This window comes from Phyllobates terribilis, unplaced genomic scaffold (assembly GCF_046119375.1).
Source record: "Phyllobates terribilis strain yellow unplaced genomic scaffold, ASM4611937v1 Scaffold_7__3_contigs__length_470593459, whole genome shotgun sequence".
Lineage (NCBI taxonomy): Eukaryota > Metazoa > Chordata > Amphibia > Anura > Dendrobatidae > Phyllobates > Phyllobates terribilis.
In genome coordinates, this window is record NW_027362767.1 from 66,275,266 (window position 1) to 66,295,439 (window position 20,174).

At 46.2% G+C, this 20,174-nt stretch overlaps 1 protein-coding gene across 1 annotated transcript; it reads left to right on the top strand.

Moving 5' to 3' along the window:
* Window positions 1–2,434: 2,434 nt before the first annotated feature.
* SGPP1 (sphingosine-1-phosphate phosphatase 1) lies at window positions 2,435–19,485 on the top strand. The gene is made up of 3 exons (XM_073638694.1): window positions 2,435–3,361; window positions 17,240–17,329; window positions 18,772–19,485. The coding sequence occupies exons 1-3, from the start codon at window positions 2,738–2,740 to the stop codon at window positions 19,321–19,323; spliced, it is 1,266 nt and encodes a 421-aa protein (XP_073494795.1). The 5' UTR covers window positions 2,435–2,737; the 3' UTR covers window positions 19,324–19,485.
* Window positions 19,486–20,174: the final 689 nt, after the last annotated feature.

A 20,174-nucleotide genomic window follows, 5' to 3' on the forward strand; every position in this document is an offset into this window, starting at 1 on the left:
GCTTCCGCAAAATTAATGGACATGCTGCGGATTTATTTGCGCTGCAGAAACGCTGCGGAAAAATCCACAGCATGTGCATTGACATTGCGGAATGCCATTGGAGACCATGGGGTGCGAATTACCATGCGTTTTTGATACGTTTCCGCTGCGGAAATTCCACAGCATAAACGCATGAAAAACGCATCGTGTGCACGCAGCCTAACTCATGACAATCATTGCTGGGGAATCCATGATGTATCACGTCAGAATAAAAGTAAGAAAATACACCTCGAGCAAAGTGAATTTTGCAAAAGAAAAAAAAACATTAATATCATTGGTATTCTCACCCACCATTTAACCTGCATAGCGATCACCATAAACACACACACAAAAATTGGACCGCAATGCCAGGGCTGAAGAAGGGTTTCCTGACCAAACCTCCAGCCTGACAGGCTCAGTGCAGGCATTGCTGTCCCTGTCTTAACCTGGTCTTAGACCTTATTCAGACACCGTGTTTCATGTACGTGTCCTATCCATGTTTTTCACAACGTAGAGTTTCTACTCAGTTTCTGCTACGAAAACTCTGCAAAAAGAGTTGGTGTGCATACCCATCCATAGAGCGGAAACTTTCCAAATCAGCCTCAAAATATTGGTGTTTCTGTTCCAAAACCTCAATGTGCATACACCCTTAGACTATGTTCACATGTTGCGTTTTTTATGCAAATTTCAACTGCGTTTTACAGTACCAGAAGTCTATGAGATTTCAGTTTTTTTTTCCTGACTGATTTGGAAAACTGCTGCGTATTTGTAAACTGTAGCACGTCACTTCTTTAAAAGTTTGTTCAGTGTTTTTTTCACCCATAGAAAGCAATGAGTAAGTGCAAAAACGCAGATATCAGGTTTTGCTGCATTTTTTGTGAAAAAAGCAGGTACAGCAGTATGTAAAACACATTTATTTTTGTGATTTTCCCAAGTTTAAACCATAATGTCTTGGGTCTCATCACCTGAGAATGGCACTTAGGATTAGTGCAGTTTAATTAAATTAGTGATGTGTGCAATGTAAACATTGGCCTACCAAGGTGTGAGATTGAACAATACCTGTGGCCCAACAATGTGTGAAATTGAACAATGCCTGATCAACTAAAGGGCTGACCAAAGTGTGAAAGTAAACAGTGTCCTACAAACTCAATGCTCTGCCAATGTCTTAGGTAAACTATTCCCAACACAATTCACCTCCCCCTGTTACATTTGTAATTAAATATTTTTTTCATGAACTTTTTTGTTCACAATTATCAAGATTTTTTCAGACATAAAAATCTTTTCCCCCTAAATAATTTGAGCAAATTATTGCCCTTTTTCCAAAAATGGTTTTATGGTTTCACATATGTGTTGCATTGGTGACCTCTGTGTACATGCTTCTGTGGTGGAAGCAAAGCTGAACATTGGGATCCTGAAAAAAGCATCAAAAACGCAACGTGTGAACACAGCCTTAGTTTCAAAGACATCATTCCAGCAACACCGCTTAGAAAAGCTTCTTTGTCATATCTATTTATTTTCTTATGTGTACAACAAAGTAGAGCCTTCATATGTGATAAAAAAGAAAATATGTAAAAATTGTAAAAAAAATATGTAAAAACCCCCAAAACAATTGCTGCGATGTTTGTAGGGCGATGTTTGTAGGGCGATGTTTGTAGGGCGATGTTTGTAGGGCGATGTTTGTAGGGCGATGTTTGTAGGGCGATGTTTGTAGGGCGCTGTTTAGGCTTCTCGGTCTGTCTCAATGCGCCGGCGGTTAGAAGATACCCCTGAGGTATCGCGGTGTCGCACGCTGGGTGGCAGAGGTAGTGTGCGTCTCGATAGAGCGTTGGGATCACTTCCACCAACTAGAAGCTGTTTTATTAAATTATTTAATAAATTTACGTAAAAAAAAAAAATCCCCGGGGCTAGGGCGTGGAAATCAGACATTTAGCAAAAAATATGGCTGCAAAACCTTGTGCTGCACAGGCTTTTTTTTTTTATTGGTGCAAAAGTTTAATAAATCTATTCAGAGAGTTTTGTACCAAAATTTATTCTCCACGTGCCCCCCCCCCCCTAAAAAAGATGGGTATTTTCGGATAGTTCTTGTAACTACAAAGCGTTTTGTAATTTACTGCCTCTTACAATTTGCAGCCGTTCCTGAAATATGAACACTTTTTTGTTTGCTTCCTTTACACCTCTGCTGTCTATCCTGAAAACACTGCATTGAAAATGGCCGGAGGTAGGATTAGGTAGCGACGTCGCACTCCAGCGAACCTGGCCTTGAGTGAGGAGGCTGATAAGCGCAGAGGTGACACGACGACCTCCTGTGAGGTAATGTCTGAGGTGACACTGTACAGGCTGACTTCCCGCATCGGCCACTCGTGGTCACATGACCTTCTTCACCGCCTACGGGCAGAAGCTGGAGTTAGGGGCGTGGTTATAGACGCGGTGGGCGTGCCCAGAGTACAGAGTGACAGAGGTCCCCGCCGCGGCCGCCGCTGGTGCAGTGATTCGGACCCGCGGCTCCGCGTGTAGCCAGGGATGGGGGCCGCCGCCATGGGAGCGGCGAACTCAGCCACTCGTGGTCACATGATCTTCTTAACCGCCTACGGGCAGAAGCTGGAGTTAGGGGCGTGGTTATAGACGCGGTGGGCGTGGTCAGAACACAGAGTGGCAGAGGTCCCCGCCGCGGCCGCCGCTGGTGCAGTGATTCGGACCTGCGGCTCCCTGTGTAGCAGGGATGGAGGCCGCCATGGGAGCGGCGTACGCCCGGCTGCGGCGGCTCGTGGACTCCCTGCAGGACCCGGAGAAGGTGGCCCGCTTCCAGCAGCTGTGCGGAGTGCAGAGCTCCTCATCATCTCCGGAGGAGAAGGACACCCGGGAGGCTCCCGCTACTGCCGAGGACGGGCCCAGGCACCGGGACAGCCGGCACCACAATGGCGTCATGGAGAACGGCGCTGCCCGCTGTAAGGATGTGGAGGACGAGAGGAAGATGCAGCCGCTGCGGAGGAACTCCCTGACCGGAGAGGCCGGCCATGCCTTCTCCATCCGCCGCCCGCTGCTCTACCTGCTCTTCTCGCTGGGCACGGAGCTGGGGAACGAGCTCTTCTACATCTCCTTCTTCCCCTTCTGGATCTGGAATGTGGATGCGCAGGTGGGGCGGCGGGTGGTGGTGGTGTGGGTGTGGGTCATGTACCTGGGCCAGTGCACCAAGGACCTGATCCGCTGGCCCCGGCCGCCCTCCCCGCCGGTGCTGAAGCTGGAGGTCTTCTACAACTCCGAGTACGGCATGCCGTCCACCCACGCCATGTCCGGGACCGCCATCCCGCTGTCCCTGCTGCTGCTCACCTGGGGCCGTTGGCAGGTAAGCTGTCCCCGGGCTCCGCCGCTCCGGTCACTGCTGGGGGGGGGGGGGGGGTGTCTCCGCCGGTCACTGCTGGGGGGGGGGGTGTCTCTGCCGGTCACTGCTGGGGGGGGGGGGTGTCTCTGCCGGTCACTGCTGGGGGGGGGGGTGTCTCTGCCGGTCACTGCTGGGGGGGGGGGTGTCTCTGCCGGTCACTGCTGGGGGGGGGGGGGTGTCTCTGCCGGTCACTGCTGGGGGGGGGGAGGTGTCTCTGCCGGTCACTGCTGGGGGGGGGGAGGTGTCTCTGCCGGTCACTGCTGGGGGGGGGGGGTGTCTCTGCCGGTCACTGCTGGGGGGGGGGGTGTCTCTGCCGGTCACTGCTGGGGGGGGGGGAGGTGTCTCTGCCGGTCACTGCTGGGGGGGGGGTGTCTCTGCCGGTCACTGCTGGGGGGGGGGGAGGTGTCTCTGCCGGTCACTGCTGGGGGGGGGGGGTGTCTCCGCCGGTCACTGCTGGGGCTGAAGGGGCAGGTGGGATGTCTCTTCCACTCTGGTCACTGCCGGGGGGTGGCTCTGCCATATTCTTTATAGGTGGTCCTTGCTTATGGGCTGATCCAGGCTGATAAATATTTGCCTGTGTGCCATCTGATCGTCAGTCGTTTAGTGCTGGTGACGATCACCTATATACAAGCTGATCGGTGGTATTTGGAAGCCAAAACCAGGTGAGGAACAATCAGAGGAAAAGTGTAATAGAAATTAGAAACCCGTCACCACTTCTGTATTCATCACCCACTCCTGATTTTGGCTTACAAACACTGATGTAAAATACTGAGCAAATACTGAAGGTAATGTGGCCTAAAACAAGTCCTCACTGCTCCACAGGACTGCTGATCACTTATTGATGGGCAGAGCGGGGCACTGTTATTCCCATTAGATGGAGCTGCAGTGCACACGTCCGAGCGCCGCTCCATTCATTCCCAATGAGGCTTATCAGCGCTGCTCTTGCCTATTTTGCCGCAGCTCTGCAGACTCCCAGCGATCAGTAAGCAATCCTATGGGTAGGGGAGAACTTTCGATTCTGGGGATATATCTTTAAGGGGTTATTCTCGTCGTCATAAATAATTAAAGTTGATTGTAAAAACTATTTTGCATCTTTTACTTGTTATTAAAAATCTTCTCCGTTCAAAAGAACAGAGGGATTATTAATTTTGCTGTACACCGCTGGTTGCTTAAGTTACCGGCCACCTCTGTGGTCTGTCAGCAGTGACCAGATGTGCTCAGTGATTACAAGCTCTTATCTATAGAGGCTTGTAAGCGCTGCCCTGAATCCAGAGCGTGCGGATGGCTCCTGATCCAGCCCAAGTTTATCTCCCTGCGTTCCTCCGATGCTGCAGAGACAAAGCTGCTTTATCTGGCGGCACAGGACAGCGCACAGTTCAGGGCTGCGGGGTGACTATTCTGCTGGTCCGAAAAGGAGTGCGCTCACCCCAGTAAGCAGGGAGATGGCGGTGGACATAGCCATGTTGGGTCTAACAGAGCAGGAGACTATTGTAGATCCTCTGGGCAACAGATGAGGGTCCTGAATGATCGACCACCCATCTCAGAAGACTGAAGTTTGGCTTCGAAGATGTTTGGTGGCAGCTTGAAGAATTCAGTTCATGTGAAGGATGGGGAGCTCAGATAATGGGATGATTGTTCTCTCTGATGTGAATGAAGGTTGTGGGGGGGACGATTATTCGTATGAACCCCCTCACAATAGTTGTGACGTGTGACTGACAGTAAACGAGCACAGATTGGCATCTTATATTGTTCGTCGTGGACAGTTTATTGCCCTGGGTAGAAGAACCGTGAGGATAGCCCCCCTGATCAGATAAATACTGGGCAGTTATACATGTAACCCCCAGACCTGGTGATTAGGCTAAGAGCCAGGGCTGTGGAGTCGGTGAGCCAAACTTCTGACTCCGACTCCCTCATACACGGCTCATGTTTAAGTGATAAATTTACTGTAGCCCAGATTCATCTCCACTAAAAGTCCTAGACCCTTAGATCAGGAATAGGACAGACATTTATAGGACATTTCATAACTTTCCCAAATTCTTATGAAAAAATATTCCCACAAACTGCATTGAATTACTGCACCCAATGTATTATATATTTTAGGAGTCGGTACTTTTTATTCCGATTCCACACCCCCGGTAAGAGCCCAGGGTTACGTGTGCTGAACATCACGCTGATAAAGACCTTTCCGTTTCCACTTCAGCGGAACTTAATTGTCATTGTCAGCATTGATTGTGTAATGATTAGAAGACGTCTCCTTCGTTGATCTTTGATCTCCTGTCACATGCTTTGTCAGGAGGGAACTGCTTGTAACCCTTAGGCTTAGTGCCCACGATGCAGAAATGAAGCAGAAATTTTCCTGAGCATTTCTGCGTCTCTTTGGCAGAAAAACGCATGTGTTTTTGACGTGTATTTGCATGCGTATTTGCCATGCGTTCTTCCAATGCATTGTATAGGCAAATACGCATGCTGAAACGCACAAGAATTGGTCATGTCCTTATTTTTTCTGCGAGTAAAATCTGCACAGAAAAAATCCTGACCATGTGCACAGAACTTGCAGAATGTCATAGGAAGTCATGTAATAAGGTATGCAATGCGTTTCTGGAGTGTCTACGCGCTGCAAATACGCACCAAAAACGCATCGCGGGCACACGGTCTTAAAGAGGACGTCTGGCATGAAAATAACGTCTCCTGGCTCTGACACCGCATCTAAGGGCGTCCCAGCCAGAAAAATAGGTGTTGGGCCGCGTTCATACATCCCTTGTTCATATCCACTCACTGTCCAAGCCGTGAGAATCAGAATCTGATTTTCAAATTGTATGAGAGATAGGACTTGCTCTGCCATTAACGTTTATGAGGAAGCCACTAAAAATGGAAGACAAGTGTTTTACTTCAGTGCTCCATTAATAGCCCATGGATAAAAAAAGTTCAGACGGTCGACCTGCTTGAGCTTTTAAAAAGAGAGGGAAAAAAAGGAACATACATGACATCTGAGAGACACATGACAAGTGTGTAAAAATGGAGAAAGATGTGAGTGTAGTGTTCAGTCGGTGAGGTCTAACTCTTGTCCTCCATTCCCACCGTCCTCCAAGAGGGAGAGTTTGAGCGCAGCGAGCCATCCCTATTGGTGGGAGTCCAGCTATCGGACCCCCTAGCTTTTATTGCCATGTCATCCATGTTTCTACTTTACTGATAAGTTTGATCTATGTGATTGAATATCTTGTTCTGATCCAACGTTATGCCCTTTATTGTAGGTCAGAGCTACAGTCACAATTCTGTGGGCTTCAGAGCTGAAATCGTCCAGCACTCACCTTGCAAAGTGTAGGTTACTAGAAACAATCACAAGCTGATTGTCACACAGGCTGCTAACTGCTAAGCTTAGCTCGTCTTCTATATCTACTGTATGTAAAGTTACTGATGTATGCCGTCCCACCAGAGACCAAGAGAACCCACTTTAACACTGTGGGGTTAGACCCCCACCAAATCTTCCAGTTATGACCTGTTATCATGTAGATGAGTAATAACACCCGGAATACCCCTTCAAGGGCTCATTCACACATCTAATTTTCTCGTACAAGAGCTATCTGTGGTTTCCAGTGGAACCACTTGTACCTATGATATTTTATGGGGCTGTGCCCGACTGATATTTTTTTCCTTGGACCGAGAGGTCTGCGGAAAATTTCATAGACCTGTCAGATTCTCATCCGAGGGTAGGATTAATGTCGGCAATTCAAGTCTGTGGGTCCGTGAAAATATCAGACCTCATTTGATTACATCTGAGTGCTGCCCGATATTCACGGATTGATACAAGGAGAAGGTGGAGAAACTTTTTATTGCAAGAAAAACTAATGACACCACACTGATCAGAGTCTGTCTTTCTTGTACGTGGAAAAATCACATGTGAAAGAGCCCTGGAGGTGATGTTTCAGAAACAGCGCTACCTCTATCCACAGGTCGTATGTGGTATTGCAGCTCTTTTCTATACTTCAGTAAAGCTGAGCTGCTGTACCAGACCCAGGTGTGGTGCTGTTTCGGAAAGAATGCAACCATGTTTTTCTAATCCTAAAAAAACAAAACCTTTTTTGATGAGTTTTTAAGAATCTCCATCAGGGACTTCCCTGTATTCCCACCATTGCTTTGCATCTGCTCTCTGCTGACCCAGTGCACGTTCGTTCATGGTCGCTGTGGTGGTTTCCTGACTTGTTTGTCCGGTTGCAATCTTGTGATATTACAATCAGGTCTTCATTTCCTTGAAACATGACCTGAGGATCGGTGATGTGGCAGTGCCAAGTCCTGGGGCAAATCAGCAGATCAAGCCTGGTCAGCGATACTGTCAGTGTAACCTCACGGTTACTGCAGTTTGTGAGATATTGTGCCCTGAAACCCAAGGACAAGACAATCCTGCAATGCTACAACTCGCCGGGGACCAGATGTCGCCCTGCAGCCATAGTGGAAAAATCCTGTACATCTGCAACGTGCGCTTAACGGGCCACAATTGTAAAATCGTGGAGATCCCAGTAACAAGAGCTGACGGTCGTCTTTTAAAGGGTTTATTTTTTTATATATGTTGCCTTGTGAATGTGTTTGGAGAGTGAGCTCTTCATATAAAGGCATTGATGGGGGGGTCCCCAGAGGTCTGACCTCTGGTCATATAGGATGGCTTATTCCAGCAAGATGGGAATACCCCTTTAAATCTCCTATGATAACGCTGGCGTCGTCGTTCTCATTTATTTATGAAGCCTTATCCTGTAAACAACTCGTCTACAATGTGAGACGCCTCTAATTTATTGATACAGTAGATGATTGCTGGACTCTCCGAACTGTGGATCCTAGGATATTTTTTTATTCTGCCACCATCGTCGCCCTGATCAGTTCTGGTTGGAGAAAGATTTTTGACAGAGAAGCAGAGTTATAGAGGGGCTCTCCACGACCCCGACGCGGCATGAACAGATCGGCAACCCCATTTTTTCGTTGGGTAAAATGATTTTTAAGCTGGCTGAAAGATCGTCGTTCTCGCCAGCACTTTGCCCTTTGAAAACAGATTGTGCTGCCGAGAGTATGACGTTCTATTACCGATCATTCTGTGCGCATGGAAACGCTCTCGGCCTGATTACACAGACCATTAAATGACCGGATTGGCCTGCACGTGGCTATGGTTTCCTGGCCCTGGCTTTTATAAATGGGCCCTAAGAAAGACTTTGTGTCCTTGGCTGTCTAACATCCGACCTCTTTGTTGTGTAAATGAACGTGGTGACCTCCACTTCACTGTTTAGTAAATGTAGAAAGACGTCTTAGAAGTGCTTAGTCCCCAGGGCCTTTGATCATTGAAGATCCTTTTTTTTTTTTTTTTTTTTTTCTTCTAAGCGTGTCCACACAAGAAATGATAAGTTTGAGAAGCATGCACATATATGTCACAATACTGTATTTTTAATTTAATCCTGATCACTTCCTAATACTGTTTTTTACATGGGGTTTTTGGCCAGTGTTAAAGATTTGATCAGTGAATTCCTGAATTTGCTGCACGATTACACAGGACTATGATCGGGAATATTTGCTTGATCTAACCATCTTTTTAAAAGTTAATGGCTTTTAAGGCTACTTTCCCACAATGAATTTTTGGTGAGTTTTTGATGCTGTGTATTTTCGCTGCATCAGAAAGTGCAGATAAAAAAAAAAACGCAATGGAAAAAAACCTCAAGTAACCTAATTTACTTAACAGGTGCAGAAAGTCTGCAACATCAAAAGCTCATCGTGGGAACGCAACCTAAAAGGGTTGTCCACTTTCAACAAACCAATAGGTTCAATAATTTGTAAAACAAAACAAACTGAGCTTTTCTTACCCTTCCTGGGTCCAGGGCTGTGTCTCTGCCACTGCTCCGGCTACAGTGGTGACCTCACATCGACAGCACTGCAGCCAATCACTGAGTTTAGCAGCCCTGCCAGTGTAGACATGCCATCTCCATCAGCTGATCAATTGCCTGCAGCGCTGTCAATGTGACGTCACTACTGCAACTTATCAACAAAGGCTACGGCAGCGACAGACTGCACTGGACCTGAAGAGGGTAAGTAAGGCTCAGATGTTTTCTTACATATCATTGAGCCCATGGGCTAAAGTTTGTTGAAAGGAGACAACCCATTGAAATTATTTCCACCATTTAAGGTGATCACATATCCACAGGATAGGGTATAAAGTGCAGATCACTGGGGGTCCACCAATTGCTAGAACAGGCCTTTATAATGCCACTAGTCGGGGCGTTGTGCCATACAGCGGTATCTACTAATATACAATGTACCATCCAATGTTTACAGCTGGGCTGGAAAGTACAAACGTGTCCGGGTCATAACTTTATCCTGTTACTATCTAATGGTAAGTAGCCAGTTTTGACCTGGACATGTTTGTGACACTACATACTGGCGATACAGAGCTAGTGACGAGTCCCCCAAGGTACTGTGTGGGCCCTGGGCATTGCGGGTATGTAGTAGGGCCCCTGTGTAGCAGGACTTATGGTGACACAATGGAGCATTTTCTGCAGAACTTTTTCAGCTGTTAACTCTCATTTCACAAGACTGATTCACAGGAAATGTCACTCTTGGATTGTAGTTCTTCTTCTTTTTTTTTTTTTTTTTCCACCATGTAATTGGTTAACTTCTCCAAAATGGTAAATATGCTTAATTTCGTCATCACACTTAACCGGGTATTGACCAGGCAGTATACACACAGATTTCATCCTGAAGAGCCCGTGTATTGCAGACATAGTTGTGCCCAGAGCCACCTGACTGGGTCTAAGGCAAAGTGCATTAGCAACTGGTAAAGAAAGGGCAAAGAAGTTTAGACAAATATTAGAACATGTAATATAAGCTTCTGTGGTTTCCATGTTCTTCTACCAAGTACCTACTTTGGTGGGTTTAAGGGATTGCATAGTTTAAAGGGAACCTGACCGTAGATTCATACTGCCCGAATCTTGTTATATTGCAGCCGTGTATCTTTTACCCTGAAACGCTGCAGTATTTCAGAGACAGTGGCAGCCGAGGACCGACAAAGGGATCAATTATGTTAGACAATCTTCGGGGTCAGATGACCGTGGACCTGTTGTTTTCCGAGCGGATGTCATTTGATCAGGCCGGCCACGCTTCCGATGTGCACAAAGTAATAGCTTGTTCAGTGCTTTCAACAGCGCAGCTCCTGTTTACACCCGCCCATGTGCTGCCGAGAATGATGATTTTTAATAAAGCTTAAAAACAATTTCACCCGATGCTCAAGCGTTTTGCTCATCCATTGGGTTATTGGTGATACTTAAAACGCTCGTTCCCGATAATTGCGCAGAAAACGTGCATCCGAGCGGACATGCTTCTCACAACCACAAGGTTTCCGCTATTAAACAGCTTTAGCAAATGTGGGTGAAAGTTTCTCAGAAACTTGCATAACTTTTCAGTGTGTGATGAGGGTTATTGCGACCTGTCGGCTTGTGATAGGAGTTGGTGATGTTCACTACCAAAGTCCGAAGGTGAGCAGTGCACTGCTGTAATGTGGAGGCTGGCCTCTGTATTCACCCGGGCACATGTGCTGTATACCTTCAGTCTGGAGACTCGTGATTACATAATCCCCTGTCCTCCTCCGCTCTCTTCACACTGGAGCAAAGAAAAGCCGATTTCTCAGGTTATCTGTGGGGCACGGCTGACAACACTGTGTAATGATCTTATACGAAAGGTTTTACAGCAGTTTCCTTGCCACATCAATATGCTGCTGGAATCTGAATCAGGACGTGGGGTGCAAATTTCCACTCTTTCTGCTTCTGGACCCCAAATATTGAGCTAGCAGGTGAAGAAAAAACTGTAAGGATATGTGCACACCTTGAGTATTTGCAGCCGATTTTTCTGCCAGAGTTTTGGCAGGAAAAACATTGCATAAAATATGCACATTTTTGTTTGCTTTTTTTTTTTTTTTCTCCTATTTATTTGAATAGGAGAAAATCAGTGAAAGGCTATGTGCCCACGATGCAGAAATGCCCCGGATTTTTCCTGAGTGTTTCTGCATCTCCCTGGCAGAAAAAACACATGCGGATTGTACATGCGGATTGTACATGCGTTTTTCCTGCCAGGGACAAGCGGATGTGAAGCGTTCTTCACATGCATTTCCGCATGCGGCTTGACAAGCGCTTTCCAATCGATTTTAGCATCACTTGGAAAGTGCTTGACAACTTGGTCACACTATATAAATCCATGCAAACGTCATGGATTTATATAGTGTGACCGAAAGAATAGTAAAAAATAAATCTATACTTGCCTTCTGATGACTTCGCAGTCTTTATTCGCTCCGTCCTGGCTTGCCGGTAGCTCGCGGTACACTGAAGGACCTGCCGTCACATGACTAAATGACATCATGGCAGGTCCTTGAGTCCACCGCGAGCTGCCGGCAAGCCAGGACGGAGCGAATAAAGACTGCGGGGTTATCAGAAGGTGAGTATAGATTTATTTATTTATTTATTTTACAGGTTCTATGGTACCCGGGTCCGGAGGAGAGTCTCCTCTTCTCCACACCCGGGTACCATCCGCACATTGTAACGCATGGATTCCGCATCTACATATACAGTGATGCCTAATCCATGCGTTCCAATGCTAGTCAATGGCGGCGAAAACTCAGCGCTTCCGCAAAATAATTGGTAGTGCTGCTTTTTTATCCGCAGCGGAAATTTCCGCAGCTTGTGCACAGCACATGCGGATTATCATTGGGGAACATGGCAGGCCTTCTAGCAAGCGTTTCTGCAGCGTTTTTGCCGCTGCGGAAACGCTTAAAAAACGCATCGTGGGCACACAGCCAAAGGGTTGACACGCTGCAGATTTACAAAAAAAAAAAAAACCTGCATGAGATTATTGAAATCTCATTCACTTTGCTGGTACCATAAAACACTGTTTTATTTCCTCCCGGCAATGTGTGAACAAGATCCGAGAGCAAATCCTGCACACCTTGTCTTGTAAGTGCTGATCCACGACTCTGGGGTCTTTGACTACTTTTGTGGGCTATACTTACACTTACCAGTGTCAATGATACAAGCTTGTGTAGGACGGAGCTGAATCAGACAGATCAAACGTCCTGCGACCACTTCTGTTCCTCACGATTAGTGTTGAGCATTCCGATACTGAAATATCAGGTATCGACCGATATTCGCGGTATCTGAGTTCCGATACTTTTAGAATATCGAATACCGGAATCGGAAGTTCCCATAATGCCTGCGCTCTGCAGTGTCTCTGAAGGATGACAAGCTGGATGGCAGCGCTCAGCTTACTGTACTTGTCATTTAGTGTTAAAGGATTTATTAAAAAAAAATAATAGTGTTTTCATGCACCGTCTCTTTAAAAAAGCCGGCCGGCAATTCAGCAGCGGCATACACCCGTACCCGACAATTTAGAACAGAAAGAATAGAGCATCACACATAGATTAGATAGATAGAAACATGTCAGTCACATATATAAGAAGTACAGTGACAGTGTTGCTTACTGTACTTGTCATTTAGTGTTAAAGGATTTATTAAAAAAAAAATTGGCGTGGGGTTCCCCGTAATTTTAGCCTCTAGCGGAGGTTAAGCAGACGGCTGGGGCAGATGTTTGAAGCCTGGGAAGGGGGTAATACCCACGGAGCTTCCCAGGCTACTAATATCAGCCCCCAGCTGAATACCTAGCCTTTACTAGCTATTAAAATGGGGGACCCCCAAAAAAATGACGTGGGGTCCCCCCTATTTTAATAGCTAGCGAAGGCTAGGCAGACAGCTGGGGGCTCATATTAATATCCCAGAAAGGGTGCCATGAATATTGGCCCCCTCCCAGGCTAGAAACACCAGCCATCAGCCGCCCCAGAAATGTCGCATCCATAGGATGCGCCAATTCTGGCACTTAGCCTCGCTCTTCCCACTGCCTTGTAGCGGTGGCAGTGGGGTAATAGGGCTGGGGTTGATGTCAGCTTATAATGCTAGCATGCCTGCGCTCTGCAGTGTCTATGAAGGATGGCATGCTGGATGGCAGCGCTCAGCTGCCATCCAGCCTGTCATCTCAATGCCATCCCAGCGTGGGAGAATTCTGCTGAAGCGCTGAGCGCAAGAGAATTCTCCCACGCTGTCAGTGATGTGCATGAGGTGAGCCGAGTTCATTGGACATGACCTCGGCTCATCTGGATGCCGTCACAGCCAGACACTGAGGAGCGCAAGCATGCCTGCTCTTCTCAGTGTCTGCGGCATGGCAAGCTGGATGGCAGCTTTCGGCTGCGATCCGGCCTGTCATATCAATGTAGCAGAGCTGAAGCTGTCGTGGGAACCATGGAAAGAGGTAAGGATGAGGTTGCTTTATTATTTTTCTTTTATTGCAGGAGATCGTTGGCTTCAGCTGGAATGGGCGTGACGGTAAGTATGGTTTAATTTAGAACATAAAAAATTTGTGTTTATTTCAATTAAAGGACTTTTTTCTGGGTGTTGTTTTTTTTTTTTTCAAATACTTTACTAGAAATTCATGGTGGTCATGTCTAATATTGGCGTGACCCCATGAATTTTGGGCTTAGGGCCAGCTGATAATGCCAAGCTGGCCTTAACCCCTTTATTACCCAGTGAGTCACCGCACCAGGGCCCTGGATGAGTTGGGTACAGCGCCAGAAGATGGCGCTTTTATGAACGCGCCATTTTCTGGGGCGGCTGCGGACTGCAATTTGCGGGGGGGGGGGGGGGGGCAGAAATCTTGGGTCTCCCTGCGCTGCAGATTCCAGCCCCCAGCTGCCTAGTTGTACCTGGCTGGACACAAAAATAGGGAGAAGCCCCACGTATTTTTTTTTTTTTTTAATTATTTCATGAAATAATTTAAAAAAAAGGCCTTCCCTATATTGTTGTGTCCAACCAGGTAGAAATAGGCAGCTGGTGGTTGGGGGCAGCCCGTTCCTGCCTGCTGTACCTGGTTGGACACAAAAATAGGGCGAAGCCCCATGTCAAAATTTTTAGGAAAAATTAATTAAAAAATTAAAAAAATGTAGGGACTGCATCTTTATTAACCCCTCACGTGGAGGGGTTAATAAAGATGCAGTCCCTAAATGTGTTTTTTTTTTAAAAAAAAAAAAATTATTGAATTTTTCACCAAAAATTTGACGTGGCCTTTGCCCTATTTTTGTGTCCAGCCAGGTACATCTAGGCAGCTGGGGGCTGGAATCCGCAGCGCAGGGAGGCCCAAGCTTTCTGCAAAACCCGCTGCAAATTGCAGTCTGCAGCCACCCCAGAAAATGATGCGTTCATAGAAGCGCCATCTTCTGGCGCTGTACCCAACTCATCCAGGGCCCTGGTGCGGTGGCTCACTGGATAATAAAGGGGTTAGGGCCAGCTTGGCATTATCAGCTGGCCCTAAGCCCGAAATTCATGGGGTCATGCCAATATTAGACATGACCGCCATGAATTTCTAGTAAAGTATTTAAAAAAACAGAACACCCAGAATAAAGTCCTTTAATTGAAATAAACACACAATTTTTTAATGTTCTAAATTAAACCATACTTACCATCACGCCCATTCCAGCTGAAGCCAACGATCTCCTGCAATAAAAGTAAAATAATAAAGCAACCTCATCCTTACCTTTCCATGGTTCCCACGACAGCTTCAGCTCTGCTACATTGACATGACAGGCTGGATCGCAGCCGAAAGCTGCCATCCAGCTTGCCACGCCACAGACACTGAGAAGCGCAGGCATGCTTGCGCTCCTCAGTGTCTCGCTGTGATGGCATCCAGATGAGCCGAGGTCATGTCCAATGAACTCAGCTCACCTTATGCACGTCACTGACAGCGTGGGAGAATTCTCCTGCGCTCAGCGCTTCAGCAGGAGAATTCTCCCACGCTGGGATGGCATTGAGATGACAGGCTGGATGCCATCCTTCATAGACACTGCAGAGCGCAGGCATGCTTGCGCTCTGCAGTGTCTCTGAATGATGACAAGCTGGATGGCAGCGCTCAGCTGTGATCCAGCCTGTCATCTCAATGCCATCCCAGCGTGGGAGAATTCTGCTCAAGCGCTGAGCGCAGGAGAATACTCCCACGCTGTCAGTGACGTGCATGAGGTGAGCTGAGCTCATTGGACATGACCTCGGCTCATCTGGATGCCATCACAGCGAGACACTGAGGAGCGCAAGCATGCCTGCGCTTCTCAGTGTCTGTGGCGTGGCAAGCTGGATGGCAGCTTTCGGCTGCGATCCAGCCTGTCATGTGAATGTAGCAGAGCTGAAGCTGTCATGGGAACCATGGAAAGGTAAGGATGAGGTTGGTTTATTATTTTACTTTTATTGCAGGAGATCGTTGGCTTCAGCTGGAATGGGCGTGATGGTAAGTATGGTTTAATTTAGAACATTAAAGAATTGTGTGTTTATTTCAATTAAAGGATTTTATTCTGGGTGTTAGTGTTTTTGTTTAACTTTGACTATGGGGTTAGTAATGGGGGTGTCTTATAGACGCCTCTCCATTACTGACCTGGGCTTGATGTCAGCTGGCATTATAAGCTGACATCAACCCCAGTCCTATTACCCCCTGCCACCGCTACAGGGCAGTGGGAAGAGCGAGGCTAAGTGCCAGAATTGGCGCATCCTATGGATGCGCCATTTCTGGGGCGGCTGACGGCTGGTGTTTCTAGCCTGGGAGGGGGCCAATATTCATGGCACCCTTCCTGGGCTATTAATATGAGCCCCCAGCTGTCTGCCTAGCCTTTGCTAGCCGTTAAAATAGGGGGGACCCCATGTCATTTTTTTGGGGTCCCCCATTTTAATAGCTAGTAAAGGCTAGGTATTCAGCTGGGGGCTGATATTAGTAGCCTGGGAAGCTCCGTGGGTATTACCCCCTTCCCAGGCTTCAAACATCTGCCCCAACCGTCTGCTTAACCTCCGCTAGAGGCTAAAATTGCGGGGAACCCCACGCCAATTTTTTTTTTAATAAATCCTTTATTTTAACACTAAATGACAAGTACAGTAATCAACACTATCACTGTACTTCATATATATGTGACTGACATGTTTCTATCTATCTAATCTATGTGTGATGCTCTATTCTTTCTGTTCTAAATTGTCGTGTACCGATGCTGAATTGCCGGCTGGCTTTTTTAAAGAGACGGTGCATGAAAACACTTATTTTTTTTTTAATAAATCCTTTAACACTAAATGACAAGTACAGTAAGCAACACTGTCACTGTACTTATTATATATGTGACTGACATGTTTCTGTCTATCTAATCTATGTATGATGCTTTATTCTTTCTGTTCTAAATTGTCGGGTACCGGTGTATGCCTCTGCTGAATTGCCGGCTTTTCATGTAATACATTCTACATTATTCTTAGTTGTTTTCCTTCATGTAGAATTAACCTACAAGGAAAGAAAGGGTTTATTTTCATTCCGATATTTGTGTCCCATTGACTTGCATTGGTTTCCGGTATCGGAATCGGCGATATCCGATATTTTTTATGTATCGGTCCGATCCGATATTTCCCGATATCGGAAGGTATCGCTCAACACTACTCACGATGCAATGTAGCTTGTAATTTTCTTTGGACTGGATGTAAAAAAAGAAAATGAACCAATCTTGTGTTTTTGCAGTCATTGCTCCTCATTATCTCACTGATATCCAAGGTTATCAGTGTAGAAATCTGGGAGTCCAGGAAGCGGGAATAATAGTTGATCTGTCTTCTGCCATGTCTAGGTTCTCACAGGGTTTGATGAGACAGATCTGCGGCTGACCCTTTCCGTACACTGCTGTTGTGTGCGGATTGCAGTATTGTGTAAGCGGTTTCTGCATTTTCTCCATTCAGATTTTAATTCTAGTTTTTTTTCTGTTCTCTTTTGATTCAGTATCCGTTCTTTATGGGGCTCCTGCTCGCTGTGGTGTGGTGTACCTTGGTGTGCCTTAGTCGTGTCTACATGGGAATGCATTCCATTCTGGTAAGTCGCTTGTGCTGGAAAAATAACACACTTGGCCCTTTCAGTTGTGATCTTTGGCAACTGGGATGAAACAGTCATTGTGTATCAGTGACATTTGTTTCAAGGGTAGGGCTAGTCCCTGCTTTACTGAGCATGCGTCAGTTGTCAATTCTGTGATGTCACTTGTTGGTGTCTGCTCGCTCATTCTCTCCTTACAATGCGCACTGACAGTGCTCTCTTGCCAGCTCGTCACTTCTCATCAGAGCTAACGAGGGAGCGCACTGTTAGTGTGCACTGTGAGAAGAATATTGCACAATGAAAAGATCCCACTAAGCTTCTGTCAAAATTGACAACCATAGTGTGCACGTATCTTATTTTACTGCTACCACTGTGTAAATATTTATTTATGCCGTTGAGGTAAACGCAGGCAGCGAAAATCTTAGTGAAAAACAGATTGATAAATCAAAGTCCATAAATCTTCAGTGAAACAGAAAACAACCTTTACTTTACGGAATAAAAGGACGTGAGCAACCCCAAAAAAACCAAACACGCTCAGTATAAACAGGTGGTCACTTCCTGTCAGGCTGACCAAAGTCTCAGATGCGTCTCCACTAGTAATGAGCGAGTATGTTCTGTTAACCCTTTTGGCGAGCATGCTCGGGTGTTTCCTGAGTGTCTTCAGCGTGCTCGGGTGTTATCTTTAAGTCACTTTGTGCGCATGATTTGTGACTGTTGGACAGCTTTAATAAATGTGAGAAATGCCTCTTTCTTAGGCATTCCTCACATGTATTAAAGCTGTCAAACAGTCGTAAATCATGTACACAGATTGACTAAAACATAACTCCCGAGCACGCTGAAGATACTCGGCGAGCACCCGAGCATGCTCGCCAAAAGGGTTAACAGAACATACTCGCTCATCACTTGTCTCCACCTTTACTCCCAGACACTGAATAAGACAGCTGAACTAACTTAAATATCCCGTTATTAGTCCTGGAACTGGAAGTAAGGGACCGGCCAGTCCCACCCAGCTCTTTGCCGTTCCTAAAACCTGGACCCAAAATCCAGGCCCATTAAAAAACACCTCTTGGCAGTCTATGTCCTGGAGCCTGCTCTTTGGGTCCTACATCACCTTCCCCAAGAACATGCATATATGTGTACACGTAAATACACGTTATAATAGACATAGTGGTAGAAGTGTAGACTATTCTACATGAGAAGTTTTGTAGATTGCAGAAAAAAATAAGAATTAACACAATTCCGATAGAGATGTATGTATTCTTGTTCCTGGACGATGCCTTCAGAATCAAAACCAGCCTTTTTCCCGCTGCTGACCACGTATTTTACTGTTTTTATACGGTGCTCAGTGGCTGCTAGGACTGTGTTACTGTTTGCACCGTTTCTACATAGAACCCTAGCTAAAGGTTTGGCGGCATTTTCTAATCTTTTTCTTTCTTTTCTTGTAGGATGTCGTCGCTGGTGTCCTTTATGCAATCCTCATTTTGATAGTCTTCCATCCCGCTCTTGATATCATTGACAATTTTAACCTGACTTATAAATATGCCCCGCTCATCATAATCAGCCTGCACCTGGCGCTGGGCATCTTCTCCTTCACCCTGGATACGTGGAGTACCTCCCGTGGGGACACTGCAGAAATTCTGGGCAGCGGAGCCGGGATCGCCTGCGGGTCGCACGTTAGTTACATGTTAGGGTTCTTAAAGGAACCTTCGCCCGATACTTTACCTTTCACGATTCCGCCGCTCACGGTGACTCTGCTGGGAAAAGCCATGCTGCGGGTTTTTATTGGATTAGTAGTTTTATTACTGATCAGAGCGGTCATGAAGATGATCACCATTCCTATGGCGTGCAAAGTGTTTGGCATTCCTTGTGATGACATAAAAAAGGCAAGACAGCGCATGGAGGTGGAGCTGCCGTACCGATACCTGACCTACGGCACGGTTGGATTTGCAGTCATGTTCGTCATCCCATACCTATTTACATGGGTTGGGTTGCATTGATGGTAAACTTTTTCCAGAAGAGGCTCCTGGCCGTGTTTTTTAAGATTTATTCCAAGTCGGACTTGTCTTTACAAGTTTGAATAATTCCTATTTCTAAGGTGCACTGGTAGAGAAGCAGCTTTTGGATCTAAACGCCCCTTAATTTTTTTTATTTTTTTTTTTCATTCTAATTGCAGCTACTTGCAAGCATAGCGTATATCAGTTTTATATCTTGAAACCATTTTTTATTTAGAATCAGGTACTGTATGAAACTGCTTGATAATTGTGCCTTTCTTTTGCTAATAATCACAAATGCCATATATACTGTGATGGTAATGGCAAGCATCCAGAACGTCAGAACGTAGCTTGACCTGGAGAAAACCTTTTTTATTTAGTTTTTTTTTTTTTTTTTTTTTTACACTGCAATGACAATGCCCATTGTTTGTAAGTGTAAATCATTTTAAGCAGAGCTCTCAGGTGAGAGACGGCAATAGCCATGGCTTTACGTATGCTTCTTTATACGTAGGGTTAACCAGATTGGTGCAGCGAGTCTGGCTTCCTACACCCTGCACTGCCCAGATATCTAGTTCAGCGGGTCTATCGCCTTTCCTCTGGACTCTGTACAATGGGCGCTTTCAGCACTTACAAAATGAAAGGAAATCTGTCACCAGGTTTTTGCTATGTTAGAGCAGCATGATGTAGGCGCTGAGGCCCTGATTCCAGCGATGTATCACTTGCTGGGCTGCTTGCTGTCATTTTGATACAATCCCTGTTTTTTCTCCTGCAGTGCTCAGAATGCTGAGCTTTGTATGACCCAGCCCACACCACTGATTGGCTGCTTTTTTGGGTACATTGACAGAAGGCTACCAATC

Coding starts and splice junctions, on each gene's coding strand:
- SGPP1 (XM_073638694.1), top strand. CDS start 2,738: ATGGAGGCCGCCATGGGAGCGGCGTACGCCCGGCTGCGGCGGCTCGTG. Junction 3,362..17,239: donor TCACCTGGGGCCGTTGGCAG/GTAAGCTGTCCC, acceptor CTTTTGATTCAG/TATCCGTTCTTTATGGGGCT. Junction 17,330..18,771: donor TGGGAATGCATTCCATTCTG/GTAAGTCGCTTG, acceptor CTTTTCTTGTAG/GATGTCGTCGCTGGTGTCCT.